The sequence below is a fragment of the Triturus cristatus genome, chromosome 7, assembly GCF_964204655.1.
Source record: "Triturus cristatus chromosome 7, aTriCri1.1, whole genome shotgun sequence".
Lineage (NCBI taxonomy): Eukaryota > Metazoa > Chordata > Amphibia > Caudata > Salamandridae > Triturus > Triturus cristatus.
In genome coordinates, this window is record NC_140590.1 from 1,701,312,410 (window position 1) to 1,701,337,541 (window position 25,132).

General features: G+C 45.9%; 1 protein-coding gene across 1 annotated transcript in view; it reads left to right on the forward strand.

Annotated features, from left to right (window-relative positions):
* LOC146812812 (alpha-2-macroglobulin-like protein 1) overlaps positions 1-25,132 on the forward strand; it is a 761,857-nt gene that overhangs the window by 251,072 nt on the left and 485,653 nt on the right. The window contains exons 14-17 of the mRNA XM_085615204.1: positions 1,593-1,738; positions 3,068-3,217; positions 8,663-8,785; positions 10,244-10,340. Of these exons, the coding sequence (XP_085471330.1) occupies positions 1,593-1,738; positions 3,068-3,217; positions 8,663-8,785; positions 10,244-10,340 (516 nt within the window). The remainder of the gene's footprint in view (positions 1-1,592; positions 1,739-3,067; positions 3,218-8,662; positions 8,786-10,243; positions 10,341-25,132) is intronic.

Below are 25,132 nucleotides of genomic sequence, written 5' to 3' on the forward strand. Positions count from 1 at the left end.
CCTCTAGGTTTGTTTGTGTGTGATTAGTGGATGATGGTACATCTCTCAGAAATGAGGTCCTTTACGATGACATCTGTTGTGAAAGTGATTCAGGTCAGTGTAATGAAGAGAATGTCTAAATTTTTATGGATGATCGACTTAGCAATGTCAGTTGCATAACCACGTACTAAGCAAATGTTTAATAGAATATGGTTTTAAAGGCCACACGTACGACCATTTTTTTCGGTCGCAAACGGGAAATCGGCCCGCTTGTGCCTGCAAAATAGGTCTGCTCTATTTACAAATCCTATTTTGCAAGTCGGTAACCTATTACCGACTCGTAAAATAGGGTTTGCAACTCGCTATTAGGAAGGGGTGTGCCAAGGGCGTACCTTCATAATAGCAACTCGCACTTCAATGAAAGATTGTTTTGCGAGCGCAATTGCGACCGCAAAACACTTGCCGTTTACCACACATTTCAAATAGGTGGTAAGCTACTCCCAAACAGGATGGGGTCGCAAGGGGACCCCTTACTCTTTGTGACTGGCATTACAAATATTTTCTAAGAGCAGGCTGTGGTCCCAAGGACCACTGCCTAAGCTTAAAAAATCAAACAGTAATGTTTCATTTTTCTTATTTAAATGCATCCCATTTTCCTTTAAAGAAAATGGGCTGCATTTAAAAAAACTGCTATATTTAAAAAGCAGTCACAGACATGGTGGTCTGCTGACCCCAGCAGGCCACCATCTCTGGGAGTGCTAGCCATTACCAATGGAATCTGCAATTGCACCTGCCTCATGAATATTAATGAGGCAGACAATTTGCGACCCCATTAGAAATTACAAACAGTGTCTGAGACACTGTTGTAAATTCCAATTTGCAAGTTGCAAATTGCGATTCGCAAAACAATGCAATTTGCGACTCGCTAATTGGAAGGGTCGTACACTAAGAGCATAAGAGTGAGCCACGGTGACTGTGGTGGTTTGATAAGAGGGCTATCTGTGTTTTGTGTGTATGATACTCCAACAAACTGCTAGGCTGGTGTTGGGTTAAGGGCAACGTTGGTTTGCATGATGAGGAGAGGATGCATATGGACATTTTGAGGTTAGAGAGGCATGATGGCTATCAACTTTGTCAAGCAGAGAGAACAGGAGTAAGAACCCACACTCAACCAGTCCCAAACTAAAACAAACAGGGGAGTTGCTACTCGTGCTTCCCTATGGAGCTTTGGACTTTCTCTTGGATGTCCAGGGATTATCACTGAAAAAGAGATGAGAAAAGAGATAGGTGATCCTATGAATCATTTTATATGTGCCAGGGGCCGGTAATAAGATGCCCACCTACTAGTGACTAGTCATTATCCAGACATAGTCCCCGGAGTCATGTGGCGCTACAGGGGCACTTCAAACGTAGTTGGTTTCAATTGTCTCGCAGGGTGGCACTGAATTCAGTGTTAGTAAAATCTCCTTGGAACAGAATAAGGCAAAGCTCAGATGTCTCTGCTCCATCATCGTTAACATCCCATAATGAGGACTCTGACAGTTTTGGAAACATATCTTCTGGGTAGAGATGCTTGATGAAACATAGGAATTCTGTTTGTTTTGTCCTGGCAGGCTTGTGGAGTGTGTTCCCTCTCCGTGTGACCCTCAACTCTGACTTTTCACCCTTTGCCCGGATTTTGGGGTACATCGTGCTCAACAATGGGCAGATGGTGGCTGATGTGACTGGGTTTGAAGTGGCTAAGTGCTTCAAAAATAAGGTGAGTTGGTTAGGTGTGGGGACTGTTGTGTCGAAGAAAGAAGCAGTAGTCAAGAGTTGCAGACGGTCAATGGAGTTGTCTTCTTTAATGATACTAGAGGGATGAAAACAGTTATAGTTCATGTATCGGAACATCAGACTGAGGCTTATCTACTCACCTCACCAATGGCAGAAACACACTTTGGAGAGTAAGGCAGTTTGGAAGACTTTTGGCCGCTTTCAATACCTCAACTAGTGGCAAGCTATGTCTGACATCTATGTGCCACTACTCATTTGCTGTTTGTCTTCTTATACCAGGATCTCTGTTAATAGCATACTTGCCACAAGAAGTCACAGCTGCATCATAGTCTGTCAGAGCTCTTCCACAGAGACAAAGGACATAATGGCTACAGTCAAGTTGCAGAAACAGACCAGAAATTCAATTGTGAGGACGTTTAAACCCAGTTCTCACTCCTTGGAGGTGTGGTGTCTTTTTTATAAAGCACATGAAGGCTGAATTCACTTGTCTTCATCCATAAGCTAACCTTTCAGGAAAAGATGGAGGCAACAGATGTAGCCACTTGATTATTCCCTTTTTATATTTCCTAGAAATAACCCCAATGGCCAAATTTTAGGAACAGCTAATACAGGCACAGGCCCGATTCACAGAACTAACTTAAGACAAAATCCTAAACTTACACCTTTTGGTATTCACAGAAGTTAGGATTTTGTCTTAAGTTTGTCTTAAGACAAACTTAAGACAGACTTAAGACAGACTTAAGACAGACTTAAGACAAACTTAAGGTAAATGGAGTCACATGCATAGTTTATGCTTTTCTTCATTATTTAGGGGCCGATTCATAGAACTAACTTAAGACAAAATCTTAGGTTCTGTGAATACCAAAAGTAGTAAGTTTAGGATTTTGTCTTAAGTTAGTTCTGTGAATCGGCCCCTAAATAATGAAGAAAAGCATAAACTATGCATGTGACTCCATTTACCTTTTTAAGCACCTAATTAACAAAATGCAGTAATTGTGGCAAATCTCTGCTCATGGCCTAAAAAGCCTATGTATTTATTTATATATTTAATTTTTAGTGTACCCCTGAAGTGGTTCCCTAGCGCTTGACTGGGAGGTAACCAATTACACAAAAAGACGTTTTTAGGTCCCAATGAAAATTTGCCTGGTTGGCCTTAGATAGGAGGAAGTAGGGGAGCAGGTTGTACAACTTAAGAACTCAGGAATCCTATGGCATCAACGGTGAAGTCTGTTTTCTACAATGTGGTTCGAAGTGTCTCTCTGAATATCACTCTTGGCTTTGTTGTTGATTCAGTTCTCTTGTTTCTCGCCAGGTCACTCTTGGGTTCTCAAAGCAGCAGGATCTCCCAGGTGCCAAGATTCTGCTCCAGCTTAGCGCAGCTCCTCTCTCCCTTTGTTCCGTGAGGGCCGTTGACCTCAGTGTCCTTCTACTGAAGCCTGAACAGGAGATCACCGCAGATAATGTAAGTAGTAAGCCCCGAAAAGTCTGTCACTAGAAACAAAACCTGGTAGTCTCAATGTCTGGACCATTCCATACTTATGATAACGCATTCATAGAGCTTTAATACATACTAATATCCACGCTGAGGAAGCTAAATGGGTTTTATGATGAGTTTTCATGGAGGTGTATTGAAGCCTCGCTTATATGTTGTGCTTCAAAAAGGTAAAGATTGCAGCAGTCCAAAATGGACATAGTGTTTTGGTGGGTTTCCATATAGATGTATGGATGACTAGCCTCTATGCTGTAGAAGGTGCTGATGGAATGACATAGTTTCCACTGATGTGCAAAGATTGTTCTGCTCTAGATGGAATTGGTCCTGTGGTGTTAGGTGGGTTTCCATGGAGATGTATTGACGCTTACCTACTATATAAGATTTCTATGAAGCATAAGATTGCATCAGTCAGAATGGACATAGAGCCGGAGTATGAGACAGCTGTTTTTCCAATCCCTGTGCAAACCCCTGTTTGTGCACAGATCGAATTATGAGTTGAGTTATATTTAACACATCGGCTGCATAAAGTACTTACACCTTGGTTACATTTTGGCAGGTCAAACCTGCCGAAAATGTAACAGGAAAAAAACATACAGTAATTACCCTGTCATGCAGGTTTTGGTGTGCTAAACTCTGCATGTTATTCCCCACAAGCTCATAATAGATGTTATTTATCACACCCGATAAATAACAAACCCAGTGGTATCATTATTTCCCAGTTGTGGTATATAGAACCTATACTTGTAATGAGGCCATTAGTTTTTCGTTGTCTTTCCATAAAGATATATGAATGACTAACTTCTATGCTATAGAAGGTGCTGGAGGAATTACATGGTTTCAATTGAAGTACAAAGACTGTAACACTCCAAAATGGTAGTGATACTATGGTGTTAGGATGAATTGTGCTGAAGATATACAATATGTCCATGAGAGGCAGGGTGCAGGTGTTGTACTGGAGCATCTGTGGCTATGTGGTATTGATTATTGTGTGTTCTGGAGAAGAGCCAGATGTTAATGGGGTGGAACTGTGTGACTCCATGTCACACAGTTCCACCCAATGCAACTCTACCTACTGCCACACAATACCACTCCACTCCCCACCACACAGTGCCACTTCACTCCATGCCACACAATGCCACTCCACTCTATGCCAAACAATGCCATTATACTCCGCACCACAAAAAGGCACACCACTCCAATCTTCATCAACTAATGCCACTCCACACAATGCTACTCCACTCCATGCAATTCTACTCCTTTCCTTGCAATCCCACTCCACTCCATGTCACACAGTGGTGCTCCACTCCATTCCACACAATGCCACTCCATGTCCCAAAATGCCACTCCACTCTACAGCACACAGTGCTACTTGAGTCCATGCTTCAAAATGCCTCTCGGGTGGTTGGTGCGCTATGAAAATCAATATAACATAACAAAACACAACACTCCAATCCACACCACACAATGCCATTCCACTGACCTTGACTTCAAACAATGCCACTCCACTCCACACCACACATGGCCACTCCACTCCATTCCACAACATTCAATGACACTCAACTCCCTGCCACATAAAGCCATTCCACTCAGTGTCATTCCGCCTCTCCACTCAATGCCACTCCACACCCACAGTGCCACTCCACTCCATGCCACTCCACTCCACTTCATACCACACAATGCCACTCCACTTCACTACACAGAATGCCACTCCACTCCACACAATGCCACCCTACACCACAAAATACCAATCCACTCCATGACTGCAATTCCACTCCATTCCACATAATGTCATCCCACTCCATGCCACACAAAGTCACTCCACTCATGCCACACACAGTCACTCCACCCCATGCCACACAATGTCACTCTACTCCACACCACTCCAACAAAACCAATAGTTCTCATATAGGCATAACCTATTGACTTTGCCAATCCTTATTTCCTCTCTGGTGTTTGCAGCACACTTCAATACCCCCCTTGGGAAAGTGTAGACAGGATGTGAGCCGGAGTTGTAGAGAGGCTTGGCTCTTCAAGTTGTTACCATATTGCTGTGTGCCTAGTTGTATGGTCCTATATCTGTATTTATAAATCCCCTTTCATTTCATTTCATTTCATTTCATGTTTTTTAACTGAATTACACACCTTGTGTTTTTCCTCCACCATCACCTGCAGGTGCAAAAAAGACTAAGTCAGTGACTTAGTGTTAACAAACCAGCGCATTCAAATGCACTGAGTTGTTGGCACTCCTGTTTTCTTAAAGTGAATGTATAAACCGGATCTCATCTGATCAGCAGAGGAACTTGTGAGAGGGATATTCAGGGTGGCGAACAGTAAGGCATGATGGGAGCAGAAGTGAGTAAGGAATGGTGTAAAGGTTAAGGGCCTTATTTATGAGTCCTTGCAACAGTTTTGCGCCGCCATTGCGCCACTTTTTGTGAGGCATCGGCAGAGTAAAGCGCCCCCTGTTTCGCCATATTTACAAAGTAACACATCACTTTGTAAACGCCTGCGCTACATTATACCTGCGTAAGGTATAATGTATGCAGGGGGCGTTCCCATGCAAGTAAGCCTTGTAGAAGTGATGCAGTAAAATCTATGAGATTTCACTGCAACACTTCTAGGACGGAAATGGGTCAAAACCTTATGCCTGCCTCATGGCAGGCGTAAGAGTGACGGAGTGCTATATTCATAGCCCTCCCCCATGCATTTCTGGAGTTGCGTCACACTTCTGATACAACTCCAGCAATGCGTCATATTTTGCGCCGACAGATATGTCAGTAAAACTGACGTATCTGTCATTCCTTGTGACATGATGCATCATGCAGTAAATATGACGCATCCATCTTGTCGCAAGGAGGGCGCAATGAAAAGTGAAGCATTGCTGTTTTCACGCAGCTATGCGTCACTTTTCATAAATAAGGCCCTAAGTATAAAATAACGTCAGGTAAACAAGGGTACTGCGTAATGGCTGATATTTCTAACATTACCTGCATCTACTTTCATTTTTATATAGTTGGAGTACCTGCACATAAAGACATTTTGATTATGGGTGTGGGGTACGCGGGTGCGGAGAAAGACAGAATTATCTTTTTTTCCGGAATCCTTGGACTCAATGGAAGTGGAGGTTGCACACTGATAAATGTGATACTTACAACATTAAAGTGTTTTAGATAAAAATGCCGTATAGTGACTGTGTTTCAGCATAACAGGGCATTGGCGAGTATTAGGGCTACAGTTGGATTTTGGAAGAGCCTTCCGCTGGCCCCAATTGGGCGAGTGGCATTGGCCAAAATGATTATGGTCCCACGATTGTTATACTTCTTTACCAATCTGCCAGTAATCTCGCCCAGAGCCTTTTTTCGGGACTCGGACTCCCTCCTCAGTGCACTAATTTGGGGGTCTGCCAGACACAGAATAGTTCTGAAAAAATTGCAGTTGCCCACCACACAGGGCAGCTTGGGAGCTCCCTCATTCGAGGCCTACTTTTTGGCGGCACAGCTGCAGTGGCTTTCTCACTGGACAGCAGACAGGTACACTGTGGAAACTCACACCACCGCAGGGCAGATACCGGTTCCAGAGATCCGTCGCCTACTACTCCCAGGCACTAAACCGAAACGTACCTACCCACTACAGGTGGCGGTGGCACGTAGGTGCATGCAGAGAATTCACCGCATGTCCCCGGGGACCCCATTGTACTCCCCTTTACTCACTTTGGTGGGATGGCCCAAACGGGAACACTATTACACAAACAGCGTGCTGCGCACGTGGACATCTTGTGGCATTACAGAGATGGAATCCCTTTTTGAGGACGGGCAGCTAAGACCATTCCGCAGTCTTGTGGATGAATACGATCTTACCCCGGAGCAGTTCCTGCTTCACCGCCAACTACTAGATAGCTACCGACCATACCAGGACCTTGCCAGGGGGGAACCGCACACACATCTAGTTCTTCACACGCTTCTACACATGGGAGTGGGGCGCCATCTAACTACATGGCTCTATAAAGCCATACGAGAACTGACCAACAAACCACTGGAGACCCTGCGGGCCACATGGGAGACTGAAATTGGGCGCGTGCTTCACGAGAAGGAGTGGGAGAGGGCTTTGGAGTACCCCAAGAAGGTATCTAGAAACGCACGCTTTAAAAACATTCAATATTACATACTGCACAGGGCTTATTTAACACCTGCACGCCTCCAACGATTCTACCCCGACACGCAGTTCCTTTGCCCCAGATGTCATGCGCAGGATGCAGATTTCCAACACATGTTTTGGAGTTGCTCTATTAACAAAGTTTTTTGGCAACACATTCACACTGCTCTGGGTGACCTTACAGGGCTAACCTGCATGAACACATGGGAGGCCAGAGCCCTAGGCATCTTTCGCGCAAGCAAGCAGCACAAGGTGCGGACTCGTTTCCTCTCCCTTGCGGTGCTATTAGCCAAACGTAGCATCGCCATGCACTGGCGTTCCCCCACCGGCCCTCCGTTGGCGGCTTGGGTGGGAGCCACACATAAATGGGCAGCGGCGGAGGAGGAGACATTGCGGGAGGAGGAGGTGAGGGGGGTCCGCAAAAACCCTATATCTATGGAATGGGCCATGTTAACATATCATTTCAAGCAGCTAACCCCGGGCGCGAACCCCACAGACGACCCACCCACATTGTCAGCCCTGCAAGCGCAGTCACAGACCCTACCCGACCAATCTCATGTTACTCCGACCACATAGGCCCCAGAATTGGGTATATTATCGCTGTTGCAGGTCGAACCTAGGAGGATATGTAATCACGAATCATAGAAGCGCCATACCCATACGACGTTTAATGCACTCGCTGGCGACAACTGGATATGATCTTCCATGCCCATGCCCTAGTTTATACCTGTGTTACACCCCAGTTCACGTGACATATCATGTATCAGAGTCAATAGGGTACACACATCATGATGTATTTGAGCGTTTTTATTCTCCCGCTGATGATTCACTAGTCTATGCAGGTGATGTGTGATACCGCATGCTGTACTATATGGCATAACAGCTCGATGGATCTGTATAATGTACAGTATGTGAACTGTGAAAATGTCAATAAAAATATGTTACAAAAAAAAAAATAGTGACTGTGTTTCAGATCTGCACTCTCTTCGTGGCTTTAGGTGGTAGTGCAGAGGCAAGGATGGTTTGCCAGGGTCTGAAGGTATTCAGCGGATTGGGCATTGCCAGTCAGACTCTGGGTCAGACTCTAAAATGTTTACTATTAGATGGAATGTGTGCAAAAAGGCCTATAACTCTGGGGACCATTCCCAGAGTCTTTAAGAGCTGAGCATGGCCTACATAAATGTATCTCTGGAACTCTTCCTTTGCCCTCTGACTAATATTCTCAGAGATAACAATGTTGTTTTCTTCCTGGCTGCATTCTAGGTGTACTCCATGTTCTCATTTACGGACCGGACAGGCTACCCCAGTGAAGTGGACGAATTTGTGGTGGAACATCACTGCGGGCGCTACCGTCCTCCGGATATTGATGTCTTCTATCTCTTCAAGGTGCCTTCATACCTCTTTTCATTCCTGCTTTACAGTCCTCATTGTAAATGTTTTTTGGATTGGTCATTTAATTGCAGAGCAGGATGGTGTAAGCAGAGCAGGTAGAGGGGTACAGCTTCACTGGATTATAATTCAGTTTGAGTCTCAGTTTGAGAGACAGCAGTTTCACCACTAGGAAGTTTATAAATGTAGGGGATAATAATCACATGACAGGTCTAAACAAGAAACACATTATACCTAGAGGGGTGTATTACATTGGAGAGAGATAAAAACAGCTGTTAATGCCCAAACATATGGGTGTAGTTAGCCTAGTTTTTGCAGCTGTTCCACAATCTTGTTCAACAAATATAGGCACATACTCCTAACGCCTAATGTCCCTGTCTACTTTTTGGACCTGTTTCTACCTTTCACTGTACTTAGATTACAAATAAGCAACAATGGTAAATGCCAGAACATGCAGCATTCCTATTGGCCGAGCCAATCTCAGTCTGCCATATAGGGTGCTAATAAACACAGCTGCACCATAAACAGCAAAGTTAACACCTTTGATTAATGCTCTTGGGTTTTGTCAAAATAAGAACATCTAATATTAAGCTGACATGGTGGTGCTTCCATAAAACAAAAGAATTCATTTAAGGGAAAGACAAAATGGGTTTCCCACCAAAAAGGCAGATGTTCTCTCCTCCTTTCCGTTGCCACTCCACTTGAATGGCCACTGAAGGTGGCATTTCGAATGGCAGAACCCCCTTCACCACTGGGAACACTCATTTGGCAGACCCGGTGTTGCTGTCAGTGATATCTGGCAAAGCTACCAATGCAGAATGGCCCGTTAAACAATGTGTAATAGTGTATCTCCTGTCCAGGATTGGCCTTGAAAACATGGTGGTCACATATGTTGGGGGAAAACTTCCAGAGTGTGAGTCACACTTAATCTGTGTGTCCTGGAAATAGACCCGCACTTCTATCACCAAGACTCACATGTTTGATAACAATTCTACCATTGCACCATGGCTGGAAGGATCTGCAGCTAAGTTCTTTTTTCCCCCTAGGAGGCACCTGCCCTAGCGACAGGAGCCGTTTCACAGAAAATATTCCCACCACAATAGGTGGGGTCCATTTACCCAACACTAGGAATTAGCAGGTGGGTTCAGGGCACCGCAAGATGGTTCAGTGATGGATTCACAAGTCTGAAATTAGTCATGAGATACTGTGACTGCAGTGATTGACAAGACAAGGATTCTTTGCTGAACTTGAGGTGATAGGAGAAGATGGAGAGGGAACTGAGGTTTCAAAGGAATGAGGGGAGGAAAGCAGTTATTTATAGAATCAAATAGACAAGCAATGCTGTGCTGTTCATCATCAAAGTGAAGAGGAGTGGGCTAGAGTGGGTTTAAACATCTTTTGTGGTAATTCTACTCCCTGCCTAATCACTCACTTGCTTATTCTTTTTTGGAACAGCAAAGCGGTCTAAAGATCTTGACAAACTGTGAAATTAAGAATCCCGTTGAGAAACTAACTGTCAGGCCACGTCATTGTCTACTTTTTGCTGAAAAAAGTAAGAAATGCACCTCCTTTCTTTCTTTTCTTAACCCCCAAAAGTCTCCCTTTCTGCTCTTCTCCTCCAAGCATGCTCTCCCTCTCCACTCTTTCTTTATGGCAAGATTATGTGATAGTAACTTGTTACAAATTAATGTACATTGTGCTTTGGCAACACTTTGGTAAAATGCATTGCTAACAGCCATTGAGAGCACAGGTTAGACTGAGTCATGTACCTCCTTCTACCCACACCAAGGCAAAAATAGGGCCCACAGCAAAGCTTATAATTGAAGGGCACCTTGGTGAAAACACGCTGTAGCAAATCCTTTGATACTTATTTGTGTTCCTCGGTATTTGAGGAACTCTAGCCTGTGCCTGAGGAATGCTTCAAGAGTGGATGATGCATCCCTCAACCTCTTTCGTCTAAAGTAGAGTGCTACTCCCTCTTGCACAGTATTCACACTCGGGCACCTGAACAGTGTTTCAGAAAATAATGTTCTCTTTTCAGGGGATCCTCATAAATAGTCATAAATATATATATAAATATAGATATATATTTATATATATATATATATATTCACTGAAAAAACCATAGGTTTCAGGCCTGATATAGTTAGGAATTAGCATTTAAAAAACCTTAGATATTCACTGAAAAAACAATAGGTTTTACGGGTGTTATAGTTAGCTGGACATTTCACTCGAACAAAACCATTGAAATTCCTCCGATATAGTTAGTTGTACTAACTGCATCTCGCGTGCCCGCAATCCACTGCTGATGATGTCATATATTACATCATTCATGACATGGTCAGTGACATCACTGATGACATCTCAAATGACATCACTGACATCCCGCGCTGAATATTGTAATTTGCACCCGGGGGCCAAATCCCGGGGGCATAATTAACAAAAAAAATGTGGGGGGTCCCAATCCCCCCCACACTGGCCCGCGGACCGGGGCTCTCAGGCCCCCCCAGCCCTGGGGACCGCCACCCCCAGGGCAACTTGTACATGTGGGAGGGGAGCCATGCAGCCCCCCTCCTGGAGCCTTGTATTGGCCCTGGGGACCGCCACCCTCCAGGGCCAGCTCCTGCTGTGTCCCGGGGTGCCCACCCCCGGGGCACTGCTGTTTGCAATGGCAGGGCGGGAGCCTCGCGGCTCCCACCCTGCCATTGCAAACTGCTTTGCTTCATTGAAGCGAGAGCAGGGAAACCTGCTCTCGCTCCAATGAAGCAAAGCAGATTGCTTTTCCACATGGGGAGCAGCATGTGGAAAAGCAATGCCGGCTCCCGCAGGTGGCGGGGAGCCGGCTGGGACCGTAGGGGGATTGGAGACCCCCACGGTCTCCAACGAGAAGCCAGGCCCCGGGGGATGAGGTCCCTGGGGCCAGAAGTGGCCCAGGAGGGGGGCCACGCGGCCCCCCTCCCCCATTAAAAAATAACAAAAAAAAACAATGCCCGGCCCCGGGGGATGGGGTCCCCGGGGCCTTAAAGTGGCCAGAGGAGGGGGACTACGCAGCCCCCCTCCATACATTTTTTTTTTTAAAAGCCCCATGCCCCGGGGATGGGGTCACCGGGGCAAATTATAGCCGTTGCAAAGTTACAGTTGTTGCAATGGGCAACACAATTTCAAACACAATGCAACATTGAACTCAATGTGAATTTCTAGTCAAATTCAATTCCTGTAAACAGTTGAGTAAAAGCGTTTTGGTTACAGTAGTGATTTTTACGGAATATTATTGTATTTTAAAAGTTGGCACTTACATTTTTTTTCACATAGAATCACCAATGTTATCCTATGGCAGAAAATTCACTTAGCAGGTAAATCGTTACTTTGTCTTACTCAGTGATGGATCCTGGATCCAGCACAGATGAATCTCCTGTAAACAATTGAAATAATGTGTTTAAGTCATACAGACGATTTTTAGGAATATTTGTACGTTTCAACAATGGACACTTAGAAACTTTTCTGCTGAAAACCACACAATGGATTCCTATGGAAGGAAATACAAGTTACTGGTAAGAACGCTTAGAATTACTATGGGCTAAAAGATGCAGCACTGGGTTCTCTCCTGATAACAGGTGAGTAAATTGGAATTCGTAGTTTGGCTGATTTTAGAGGAATATTTGCACAATGGTGAAGGAAGGAGGCGGGGCCTGAGGTGATATGTGTGCAAACACACCCTGTGGCGCGTTTTAAGTTGGGGAATTAATTCCTCCTCAATCCTGAGGTCCCCTGGGGGACAACTAGTCCACCAGGTACCTTCAGTTTGCACCAGGAAGCTGGGTTGCAGAGGTGTTCAGAGGCCACGCCCCTTTTTACAACACTCTGCAACGCAGCTCCGTGGTGCTTACTGGAGGTACCTGGTGGGCTAGTTGGCCCCCAGGGGACCTCAGGATTGAAGAGGAATTAATTTCCCAACTTAAAACGAGCCACAGGGCGTGTTTGCACGCATATCACCTCAGGCCCTGCCCCCTACCTTCACCATTGTGCAAATGCGCCCTGTGGCGTGTTTTAAGTTGGGGGATTAAGTCCCTATGAATCCTGAGGGTCCCTGGGGTCCAACTAGCCCACCAGGGCGCGGCCTGCAGCACCTCTCTGCAACACAGCCCTGTGGCGCTTACTGGAGGTACCTGGTGGGCTAGTTGGCCCCCAGGGAGCCCCAGTATTGAAGGGGAGTTAATTCCCCAATTTAAAACGCGCCACAGGGCGCGTTTGCAGAGTGTGCTTGTGAGGGGGTGGGGCCTAGGGACGATCGCGTCTTTTTTTTTTTGAAAGGGGTGCTGTGTGGCCCCCCTTCCTTTTACTTTTTTGTGGCCCTGGGGACCCCATCCCCCAGGGCCTCACCCCCAAATTAAAATTTTCAAAAGATTTTTACAGGAAGGGGGCCCCCCTCCCGTGGCCAAATCTGGGCCCTGGGGACCCCATCCCCCGGGGCATGGCCAACTTTTTAAATCTTTTTATGGAGGGGGGCTGCGTAGCCCCCCTCCTCTGGCCACTTAAGGCCCCAGGGACCCCGTACCCCGGGGCCGGCCATTGATTTTTATTTTTTTCATTAATGGGGAGGGGGGCTGCGTGGTCCCCCTCCCAGGCCACTTATGGCCCTGGGGACCCCATCCCCCGGGGCCTGGCTCTCGTTGGGGACCATAGAGGGGTCCCCAATTCCCCCATGGTTCCAGCCGGCTCCCCGCCTCCTGCGGGAGCCGGCATTGCTTATCCACATGGGGAGCAGCTAACATGCTGCTCCCCATGTGGAAAAGCAATCTGCTTTGCTTCATTGAAGCGAGAGCAGGTTTCCCTGCTCTCGCTTCAATGAAGCAAAGCAGTTTGCAATGGCAGGGTGGGAGCTGCGAGGCTCCCGCCCTGCCATTGCAAACAGCAGTGTCCCGGGGGTGGGCACCCGGGACACTGCAGGAGCTGGCCCTGGGGAGTGGCGGTCCCCAGGGCCTGTACAAGGCTCCAGGAGGGGGGCCGCGTGGCCCCCCTCCCACATTTTAAAGTTGCCCCGGGGGTGGCGGTTCCCGGGGCTGGGGGGGCTAAGAGCCCCCCCACCCATTTTAAAGAAGCCCCGGGGTGGCGGTCCCCGGGGCTGGGGGGGCCTGAGAGCCCCCCACCTATTTTAAAGTTGCCCTGGGGGGTGGCGGTCCCCGGGGCTGGGGGGGCCTGAGAGCCCCCCACCCATTTTAAAGAAGCCCCGGGGGTGGCGGTCCCCGGGGCTGCGGGGGGATGTGAGCCCCCCGCCGATTTTATGTTAGTGCCCGGGGGGTGGTGATCCCCAGGGCAGTGTGGGGGGGGATTGGGACCCCCCCACACCTAATTTTTCAATATGCCCCTGGGATTTGGCCCTCCCGGGGGCAACTTAGCATATGTAGCGCGGGAGACCGCGCTGAATTTTTTTTTCTATCAGGAGGATGACCGAATCCAGCGCGCATCCTCCCGAGGCCATAGATATATATGTACTTTTAACTCTAATTTTCTCAGGAACTACTGAACGGATTTACACCATTTAAGCAAAAGGCATGAGTCTGAACTGAGGACTACCTCTTTGCCAAATTTTGTGTAATTCCGTTCAGCAGTTCGGGCTGTAGCTGCAGCTAAAGGTCCTATGGGAAAATGCATGGGGAAAACGTGTTGTGGGACCCCCCTTTTTTCTTGGCCCCCGCTTGACGAATCACCATGAAACTTTCAGGATAGGAGTGGTTAGGAGCTGGAAAAAAGTTTGGAAAATTTTGCGAAGATTCGTGAATCGGCGCCAAAGTTATTCCAAATAGAATGTTGAGGATTTTCTATGGAAAATAGGTCCTGATTATATCTACCTACTGGCGACCGCCAGTAGGTAATATATATATATATATATATATATATATATATATATATATATATGTATATATATAATATCAATCAAAGCTCCAAGGTTCCCACCTGTGGAGACGCACTCTGACATCCACTGCAGCAACCTTCATGAGGTAAAAGCCGGATCGGCGGACGAATCCAGTTTACAGTATGCCTGTCGATTCACGCCTGATGCGTTTCGTGCTAATTGCACTCTTCAGAGGCGCAACAGTCATTTTGGCATAGAGGCCACACCTCCAACTTAAAAATATGAGCCATCCAATGGGTGACTCAAATGTGTACGCATTGGTTTGTGGGTCTTGTAGTGTGTGCCTCAGTTGTGTGCCACTGTCTGAGACCTTTCAAGCCCACCAATGGGCCTCCACTCGCATATCTGGCTTGTCAATCTTCCACGGATGCCTCCACATTGAGACTCCGTGATTAGGAGCTTCGTGGCCCCAAATTTCCGGTTGGTGCATCTCCCGCGGCTGGGAGGCCCGTAAAAATCAAAGCTCCAAGGTTCCCACCTTTAGAGACGCACTCTGACATCCACTGCAGCAACCTTCATGAGGTGAAAGACGATCGGCGGGCGGATCCAGTTTACAGCATGCCTGTCGATTCACGACTGACGTGTTTTATGCTCATTGCACTCTTCAGAGACTCGACAGTCATTTTGGAATAGAGGCCACACCTCCCACTTAAAAATATGAGCTCTCCAATGGGCGACTCAAATGAGTCTGCGTTGGTTTGTGGGTCTTGTAGTGTGTGCCTCAGTTGTGTACTTCTGTCTGAGACATTTCAAGCCCACCAATGGGCCTCCACTCGCACATCCGGCTTGTCAATCCTCAATGGATGCCACCACATTGAGTCTCTGTGATTCTGTGCTCCGGGGCCCCAAGTTTCCGGGTTTGTGCATCTCCCGCAACTGGGAGGCCGCGTTAAAATCAAAGCTTCAAGATTCCCACCTGTGGAGATGCACTCTGACATCCACTGCAGCAACCTTCATGAGGTAAAAGCCAGATCGGCGGGCGGATCCAGTTTACAGCATGCCTGTCGATTCACACCTGGTGCATTTCGTGCTCATTGCACTCTTCAAAGGCGCAACAGTCATTTTGGCATAGAGGCCACACCTCCCATTTAAAAATATAAGCCCTCCAATGGGTGACTCGAATGAGTCTGCGTTGGTTTGTGGGTCTTGTAGTGTGTGCCTCAGTTGTGTGCCGCTGTCTGAGACATTTCAAGCCCACCATTTCAAGCCCACCAATATATATATATATTACCTACTGGCGGTCGCCAGTAGGTAGTTATAGTTAGGACCACGTTTCCATAGGAAATCCGCAACATTCTATTTTGAATAACTTTTGCGCCGGTCGACGAATCCTCGCGAATTTTTCAAAGTAGGTGGGGCGCTACGCTCCGCTCCTACCCTGAAAGTCTTGGGGGTATTCGTCAAGCGGGGGCTGAGATAAAAGGGGGGTCCCAAAACGCGTTTTTCCCATGCATTTTTCCATAGGACCTTTAGACACAGCTACAGCCCGAACGGCTGAACAGAATTACTTGAAATTTGGCAGAGAGGTAGTCCTCAGGTCAAGGAAGTGCCTTTTGTAGGTTTGGTGTAAATCTGTTCAGTAGATTCTGAGAAAATAGCCTTTAAATCAATATATATATCTGAGCCAGCTTACGGTGCGCTTACGGTGCGCTTACCGTACGCGTACGGTGACGTGCGCGAGCGCGATTCTGATTGGCTCTTAGATCTTAGTAAACATTCGAATCGGCCGAAACCAGGAAGCGGCGGCCGCCATTTTCTCTCTCGCACTCAGAGTGTGGCAGCATAATTGAAGCCCAAAAATGTGTAAAGGGGCAGTATATTGAGATAATAATCACCCAGCAATGATATACGGGCCCCCAAACAACCCACAAGGCCAAAAAAAAAATGTTTTTTTTTTTCGAAAAATCGCCGATTACGCTTACCGTACGGTAAAAAATTTTTTTAAAAAAAAAAAGTATCCACACTCTCCCCACCCCATGTGGAAATGGTGCCCGAAGGGCACCATTTGTGCATGGCTTATCAATTAAATGAAAACAATAAACAAAACATTTCACAACGATGCGCATAATATGTCTCCCATGTGCGCACGGTGCGCGAAGCGCATCGTGCGTACATGGCCCATCTCGCATAATGTGTGCACCGTGACCAACGTGCGTGCATGGCACTAACTGCGTAAAGTGGGCGCGCTCACTGTGCGCGCACGGTGCGCGAAGCGCACCGTGCGCGCACGGAACGAACTGCGTTAACTGGGCGCGCACGCCACGAATGGCGTAAAGTAAGTTAGCATTTAAAAAACCGTACAAATTCACTGAAAAAACCATAGGTTTCACACACGTTATAGTTAGGAATTAGCATTTAAAAAACCTTGCAAATTCACTGAAAAAACCATAGGTTTCACACATGTTATAGTTAGCTGTAGATTTTACTGATAAAAAACCAATGAAATTCCCCCGTTATAGTTACTGTAGGCAACTATAACTCACGCGACCGTAATCCTCTGCTGATGACATATGTGTCTTCATGAAAAAAAAATATTTGTAATATATGTATAGCTAAAATTTAATGGAAGAAGACATGGGCAAATAAGTGTCTAAATACAGTATTAGCATCAGCAGAGGATTACGGTCGCGTGAGTTATAGTTGCCTACAGTAACTATAACGGGGGAATTTCATTGGTTTTTTATCAGTAAAATCTACAGCTAACTATAACATGTGTGAAACCTATGGTTTTTTCAGTGAATATATATATATATATATATATATATATATTACCTACTGGCGGTCTCCAGTAGGTAGTTATAGTTACAACCTTGTTTCCAAAGGAAAAGCATTTTTTGATTTGCTAATAACTTTGGTGTAGTTTGACGAATCTTTGCAAAATTCTCCCCAAAAAAAGTCTATCCAGGCCACCTCAAATCCTGAAAGTTTGTGGGTGATTCGTCAAGGGAGGGCTGAGACAAAAGGGGGTCCCAAAACGTGTTTTTCCTATGTTAATTTCCATAGGAAATTTTGCGACGAGCTACAGCCCCAAATGCTGAACAGAATTACCCCAAATTTGGCAGAAAGGTAGAGCTTGGTTCAGAAAGTTACCTTTTTTTTAAATGGTGTAAATCTGTTTAGTAGTTTTTGAGAAATTCAAAAAATAAGTGTCAAAAAATCAATTTCCCATAGGAAACTTTGTGCAAGGCTACAGCTGAAACTACTGAACGGAATTACCCCAAATTTGGCACAAAGGTAGTGCGTGGGTCTGAAAGCGACCTTTTTTTTTAAATGGTGTAAATCCATTCAGAATCTGGGCGGAGCCTAAGTCCCATGCACGAGCTTCACTGTGATTGGCTGCCAACACTCCAAACCTGGAAGTGTTGGCATCCATCTTGTGGCTCGGTAGAAGCGAGTCACTAGAAAACAGAGAAACAAAGGTAGAAAACAAGAGAAAGGGGCAGGGTAGAAACACCCTGACCCTCTAGGCCTGCTCAGGGAGTCCCAGAAGGACCATCAGGGCCAAAAAAAACATTTTAAAAAAAATCGGCGCAATTCGAGCTGGGGTCGCGGGTTCCCGTGTTTCATTTTAATGAGACCCCAAAGTGGGCTAGGTCCCAGGGGCATTTCTTAAGAAATAATAGCAGGGGCTCACGGGGGCTGTGGGGCCCGCTGGGGTCCCTGCAGTCTGGGGGCTCCACTCATGTTGGGAGGGGGCCCCCCTCCTGGAGCCCTCCAGCTGCTTATAACTTTGGCATCGTTTGATGATACTTTACAAAATGTTCCAAAAAGTTTCTCTTTTTTGATCAGCTCCTATCTTGAAAGTTTAGGGGTGATTGGTCAAGGGGGGCTGAGAAAAAAGGGGGTGTCAAAATTTGTTTTCTCAATGGATTTTCCATAGGAAACTTTAGACAAGGCTACAGGTCAAACTGCTGAAAGGAATTACACCAAATTTGGCAGGGAGAAAGGTCTTGGTCCAGAATGCACGGTTTTGTAGAAATGGTGTAAATCCATTCTGTCGTTTTTGAGATATTAAAGGAAAATATATATATATCTCTGTTCGGTGCCTAACTCCCGAGCACAAGCTTGCCTCTGATTGACTGCTAACACTTCAAAGCAGGCACTCATAGCAGAAATCTTGTGCCTCGCATCGAGTGAAAATATAAAAGAAAGGTTCCGGGGGCAATTTAATATAGCGGAGCTCTGTGTAATGATGATTTGGACACAGTGAAGGTTTAAGATTTATTAACAGTAAAGGAGAAACAGGTGAGCGCCAGGCAGCACAACTTCCACTCCAGGACACCAGTAGGAAGATAACCTGTTCACGCTCCCTGTGCCCAACATCACCACTTCGCAGCTATGCCTTTAGAAGCCAGTCCGCTGGCTCGCAGCTGTCTACCTTTGCGAGCTAGTACACTGCTGTGCCTCTACCTCTGCGAGCTACTATGCTGCTGTTCCTTTGGGAGCAGACGGCTCGTAGTTCTGCCTCTGTTAGTCAAGTGGACGGGCGCAGTTGTCCCACTGTGAGCCTGGGTACGAACTGTTCATAAGTCACTCTATATGAGCATTGAAAAGCCATTTTGTGATTCAGTCCGTCAGCTTGCATCTGTCCGAGGCATTTCTGAAAATATACCAGAGCTCTTTCTGTGAGAAATACCCCTTTCACGCTGCGTCTCCCCACATTAGCAGGTAACGCACCCTCTTCCCATATCACCAGCATACCCCCAACAACCTTCTTGGGCCCGGAAGTGTCCCTCTACAAACTATTAATAAACAGATATATGCATAGATTTACATATAAAACATTTTATTAAAACAAAACAACCACAAATAAAACTATGTACAGCCATGGTGTGTCATCGCTGGTCCATTTGTGATTCACATCCTGCCAGACAAAAAGAAAGATAAGATGGTGTGTTATGCATCCAGCAAAGGAGATAGAAAGAGAGAGAAAGAGTGAGAGAGAGGAAGAGAAAGAGAAGAAGAGAGAAAGAGTGTGAGAGAGAGGAAGACAGAGAAAGAGAGATAGAGTGAGAGAGAGAGTAAGACGGAGAAAGAGAAATAGAGTAAGAGAGAGAAAGAGTAAGAAACAGTGTGAGAGAGAGAGAAAGACAAAGAGAGGAAGAGAGAGAGAAAGAGTGAGAGAGAGGAAGAGAGAAAGAGTGAGCTGCAAGGAAGAGAGAAACAGTGTGAGAGAGAGGAAGATAGAGAAAGAGAGAAAGAGTGAGATATGAGGAAGAGAGAAAGAGAGAATCAGTGTGAGAGAGAGGAAGAGAGAGAGAAAGAGGAAGAGAGAGAGAGAGAGAAAACGAGTGAGAGAGGAAGAGAGAAAGAGTGTGAGAGAGGAAGCCAGACAAAGAGAGAAAGAGTGAGACAGAGGAAGACAACGAGAGAAACAGTGTGAGAGAGAGGAAGAGAGAGAGATAAAGAGAGAAACAGTGTGAGAGAGAGGAAGAGAGAGAGAGAAAGCGAGAGAGGGAGAGAGAGAGAGTGAGGAAGAGAGAGAGAAAGCATGAGAGAGAGAAGAAGAGACAGAGAAAAAGAGAAAGTGTGAGAGAGAGAAAGGAAGAGATGGAGAGGGAGTGTTGACACTGGAGAAAATCTTCGCAGCTCACCTTTGTGCCACGGGTGTGTCTCCAACCACGTGCCGGGACATAGTGCACCATCAAGTTTAGTGATCTGAAAGATAGTATAGATTTAGTTATTGCAGAGTATATGCAACTGCACATGCGTAATTCTCTGTTTCAAGGAAGAGAGAAACAGTTTGGGCGAGAGGAAGAGAGAAAGAGAAAGAGTGAGAGTGTGGTACAGAGAGTGAGAAAGTGAGAGAGGAAGAGAGAAAGAGAGAAAGAGTGAGAGAGAGAGGAAGACAAAGAGTAAAAGAGTGAGAGAGAGAGGAGGAGAAAGAGTGAGAGAAAAAAGAGAAAGAGTAAGATACAAGGAAGATAGAAAGAGAGGAACAGTGTGAGAGAGAAGAAGAGAGAGAGATAAAGAGTGAGAGAGATGAAGAGAGAGAGAGAAAGAGTGAGAGAGAGGAAGAGAGAAAGAAAGAATGAGAGAAAGAGTAAGAGACAGAAACAGAGAAAGTGTGAGAGAGAGAAAGGAAGAGATGGAGACGGAGTGTTGACACTGGAGAAAATCTTCACAGCTCACCTTTGTGCCACCGGTGTGTCTCCAACCACATGCTGGGAGATAGTTCAGCCCTAAGTTTAGTGATCTGAAAGATAGTGTAGAATTAGTAATTGCAGAGTACATAAAACTGCACACGCGTAGTTCTCTGTTTCGCTAATGCGCAATGAGGCTGGTGCACCCCATCCACTTCCACTGCTCAGAGGTGTCTGTGCGCTCTTGTGCACCCAGACTGCTGCACACTATCCACTCCCACTGCCCAGAGGTGACTGCCCACTGCTGTGGAAAGTAGTCTCTCTGCTCACCTTCCACCACCGGCGTGTATGTAAGTGGTTCTACCACGTGCCGAAGCAACTTTGTCATGCGCTCAAGATGGCCACGCATTATCGCAGATTTTTCACGCGCTAAGTTTTGGTGGTGTTGGGGGGTGAACGTCGATTCGTGATTCACAGTCTGTTAGATAAAAAGCAAGATAAGATTGTGCGTCATGCATCCATCAAAGGAGAGAGGAAGAGAGAGAGAAAGAAAGAAAGAGTGAGCAGAAGACAGGGAGAAATAGAGAAACAATGAGAGTGAGAGAAAGAGAGAGAAAAAAGAAAGAAGGTGAGAAGAAGACAGAGAGAAAGAGTGAGTAAGACGAAGAGAGAGAGAGAGAAACAGTGAGAGAGGAAGAGAGAGAGAAAGAGTGTGAGAAAGAGGAACAGAGAAACAGATGAAGAGTGAGAGAGAGAGAAACAGAGAGAAAGGAAGAGAGTGAGAGAGAAAGAGACAAACATTGTAACTGGAAGAGGGAGATAGAAAGACTGTGAGGGAGAGAAAGGAAGAGATGAGGAGGGACACTGAGTGCCCACACTGTGTACAAAACCGTCACAGCTTACCTTTACGTCACCGCTCTGTCTCCAACCACGTGCCGCGACCTAGTGGACCACTCAGCTCCCACATCTGAAAGATAGTACAGAATTAGTAACGGCAGAGCAGAGTTGGATTAGGATTCAAAATCGGCCCGGGCATGCTAAAAAAAAGTGGCCCACATTTGCATATTGCCTTTCCTCAAAACACTGCTTCAGCGAAATTTTATTTAAAAAAGGGGGAATACAAAAAAATGCACGGATTCGTTTACACTGGTGAATTAAAAACAAGTCAGGCCACTTATGCTCAGGCCTCCTGCCCTGCTAGGTATGCATACATTAATGGGCAGCCCTGCAAGAGAAAGAAAGTGGCACCCTCGCCTGTTGCTAAACGTGAGGTAATGACGCCCATCTGCCTCCAGAAAGGCCATTCAGACACCCACTGGGCCACTGGCTGTATCCAAACAACAGCGACACCGCCCAAATCTGCCTCCCAGACTGCTCCAAAAAGCAGCCCACAGTTGGAACTCGGCACCGGCTTCTCGGGCATTGCACCAGTGCCCGCGAAACCAATCCGACGCTGTGGCAGAGTATATACGAGTGCATACACCTAAATCTCTCTGCCGTCTTTCTGCATTCAGGCTGCTGTACCCTATCCTCTCCCACCGCCCAGAGGTATCTGACCGACGCTGCGCACCAAGGCCTCACTGCTCACCTTTTCGCGGTCACAGCACCATCTACATCATGCAGCTCCGTTCTGCAAGCTAATAGGTCTCACATTTGGAACTGAGTCTTAATATCGCCATGGCAGAGGACATACTAGAGCACCTATCATAATCGCAGTTTGTACACCTGCTCAGTGCTTGCGGTGCTACTAACTCTGTGAGAAGTGAGGCCATGCACGTGGCAGTAGGCTCTCGCTGTATGGCTCAGGCCCCCACGTTGCGGTACAGCAGAGCACACAAAACATCAAGAGTCTGGACCACCGGGATGGGCTGTCACCGTGGCGGTATGACTGTGCCTGCCACAGTGCATGTGTTGCAAGCAACTCTAAAATGGCGTAAAGCATGTGCGCCCAGTTTTTTTATTAGTAGGTCACGTGTCCTGTGACGTGTGTGCTGGATGGGTGTTGTGTGGGTGCCATGAGAGAGTGGCTGCGGCATCAGTGTTGCCAGATTGGGCTAGATCACGTACAATTGGGCTATATTTTGCCGGTTGTGTGGTAAAATTTTGGTTTTTGCTAGTTGCCAGATTATAAATATATATACAGTGCTCCAGCAAAGTAGTATGTTAAAGCGCTTTATTAGACAAATATTTACTTGGCATCCTGTTGCAACATCAATTCCAAGGCATTCACTGCCTGCTTGACATTGTCCCTGCCCCTCCTTCCCTAAAGTAGCGATATTGGGCTACTTTGGGCTACTTTTTGGTTGGCTTTGGGCTATAGAAAGCTTAAAAAATCTGACAACACTAGATGCGGGTGTCCGTGTTGGAGTGCTACAGTCACCCGGGTTGCAAAAGCCAAAATGTCACTCTGTAAGCCGAGTCCAACAATATGGCCAACATGGAAGGTGCGGGGAATTACTGACCCTATATTCATCCATAGTTCCACACAAGAAAGATGGTGGACGTTGAGACATCTGTGTAGATATGATTTTGTATTACACACTCAGTGGAGTGTTACATATGTAGCAATACAGGGCCACGGAAAATTGAAGTTTCCGTTTTAGGCACATGGAGGGCAGACAATTAGAGACAAGCTCATTGTCCGAGTTAGGCTGAGCCAACATATGTACTTATACAATCACTGCGACGATCCTCACGCACTTTTAAATTCACTATACACTCTGCTTGCAGTACTCTAATGAAGCAGTCTCTACGTACCTACTTATACAATGACCGAGACAAAGTTACATAACAAAGATTTCTCCCACTGTCAAAGGTAAGATGGTTGCATACGCTGTCCAGAGCACTATGTAATGTGGTAGGGCCTTGGGGCAGAATGTTGTATACATAATGAATACACGGGCACAGATAGATCGTGGAACTGGGTTTGGGCACGTGCGCTTAACTCCTTTTTATTACCAGGGTCACATGTCCAGTGACGTCTGTGGTGGGGTGATTGTAAGCCAACCCTCAAGGAATGGTTGGTGCTGGCAACAAGTACAACAATAATCATTGGATCAGACACAGAGATTCAATCATAAACAGTCAATGATTTGTGCTGCACTAAGGTACGGGTACCAGATATGAAATCATACAGAAAAGATTCTATCATAAAGGGTTCATGACTTGTGATACACTAAGATAGGACAGCAGATGTTAAATTATACACAAAATATTGTATCAGAAAGGGTGCAGGAGTTGTGCTGCACTGAGATAGGGGCATCAGAAGCATTTAGCGTCTGCGCAGCCAGTGATGATGCATGGTGGGGGCAAACCACAGAATCGCAACTCGATGTGAATTGTGAACCCTGCTATCGCCAGTGTACATCAAAGGCAGTATTCAGCACAGACATTGAGGAATGCTTTTTGTCACATCCTCTTAACAAAATCCAAGGACATAGAGCACAACTATCTATGCCATTAATAAAATAAGACTGAATTCAAATTGTGAGCTCTGCTGACCACAGTGTAGGCGTATGGAAGAAAACATGAAATATGTATGGAATACATGGTCGAAATATGTAGGTTTCAGGGACGTTATAGTTGAAATTGTGAGCTCTGCTGTCCACAGTGTAGACTGCCATTCAGTGTTCGTTTGGACTTGCAAGATGAATTTGGTCATTGTAGTAAAGCTATAACTGATATAAAACAAGTTCTTGAAGCAAGGATACTAAAAGGATATTATGTAGGTTTGAGGGACGTTATACTTAGTTGCCTACTGGACTCTGCAATTAATGAATCAAGACTGAATTTAAATTGTGAGCCCTGCTGACCACAGTGTAGGCCGGAGGCAGTGGTCAGCAAGGGCCCACAGCCACGCGGCATTGATGTTGACTTGAGCTGCACAATATAATGTAATATTTTTTTTAAAACTATAATGTTGTAGTATTTCTTATAGACATATGTTTTCCAGGTATGGACTTCTACTTGGATAGTATGTACCCAACATATTTGATCTCAGAATATCTGTACTGTCTGGTTCATTCAGTGCCAAGTATTCTATTTCTTTTACATATTTCAAAACTCGATTTCATGCTGCAGCAAGGCCCAGACTTATCCAGATGATTCCTCTTGACTTTGAATATAAACTTGCAGATGTCAATCGATCCGAACATTAGTAGGATCAAATTTCTTAACGTGAAAGCATCTTCAAGCTGAAGCTGTACAATTTTTTGCTAAGTGTCTTCTCCTGTGAAATTTCTTCCCACATTTCTTTCAATTCAGTCTTCTCAGATTTGGTAATATATGATGTGGCATAGCGAGAAACAGCAATTGAGTTATCTGCAACATATTGTATATCCATATTCG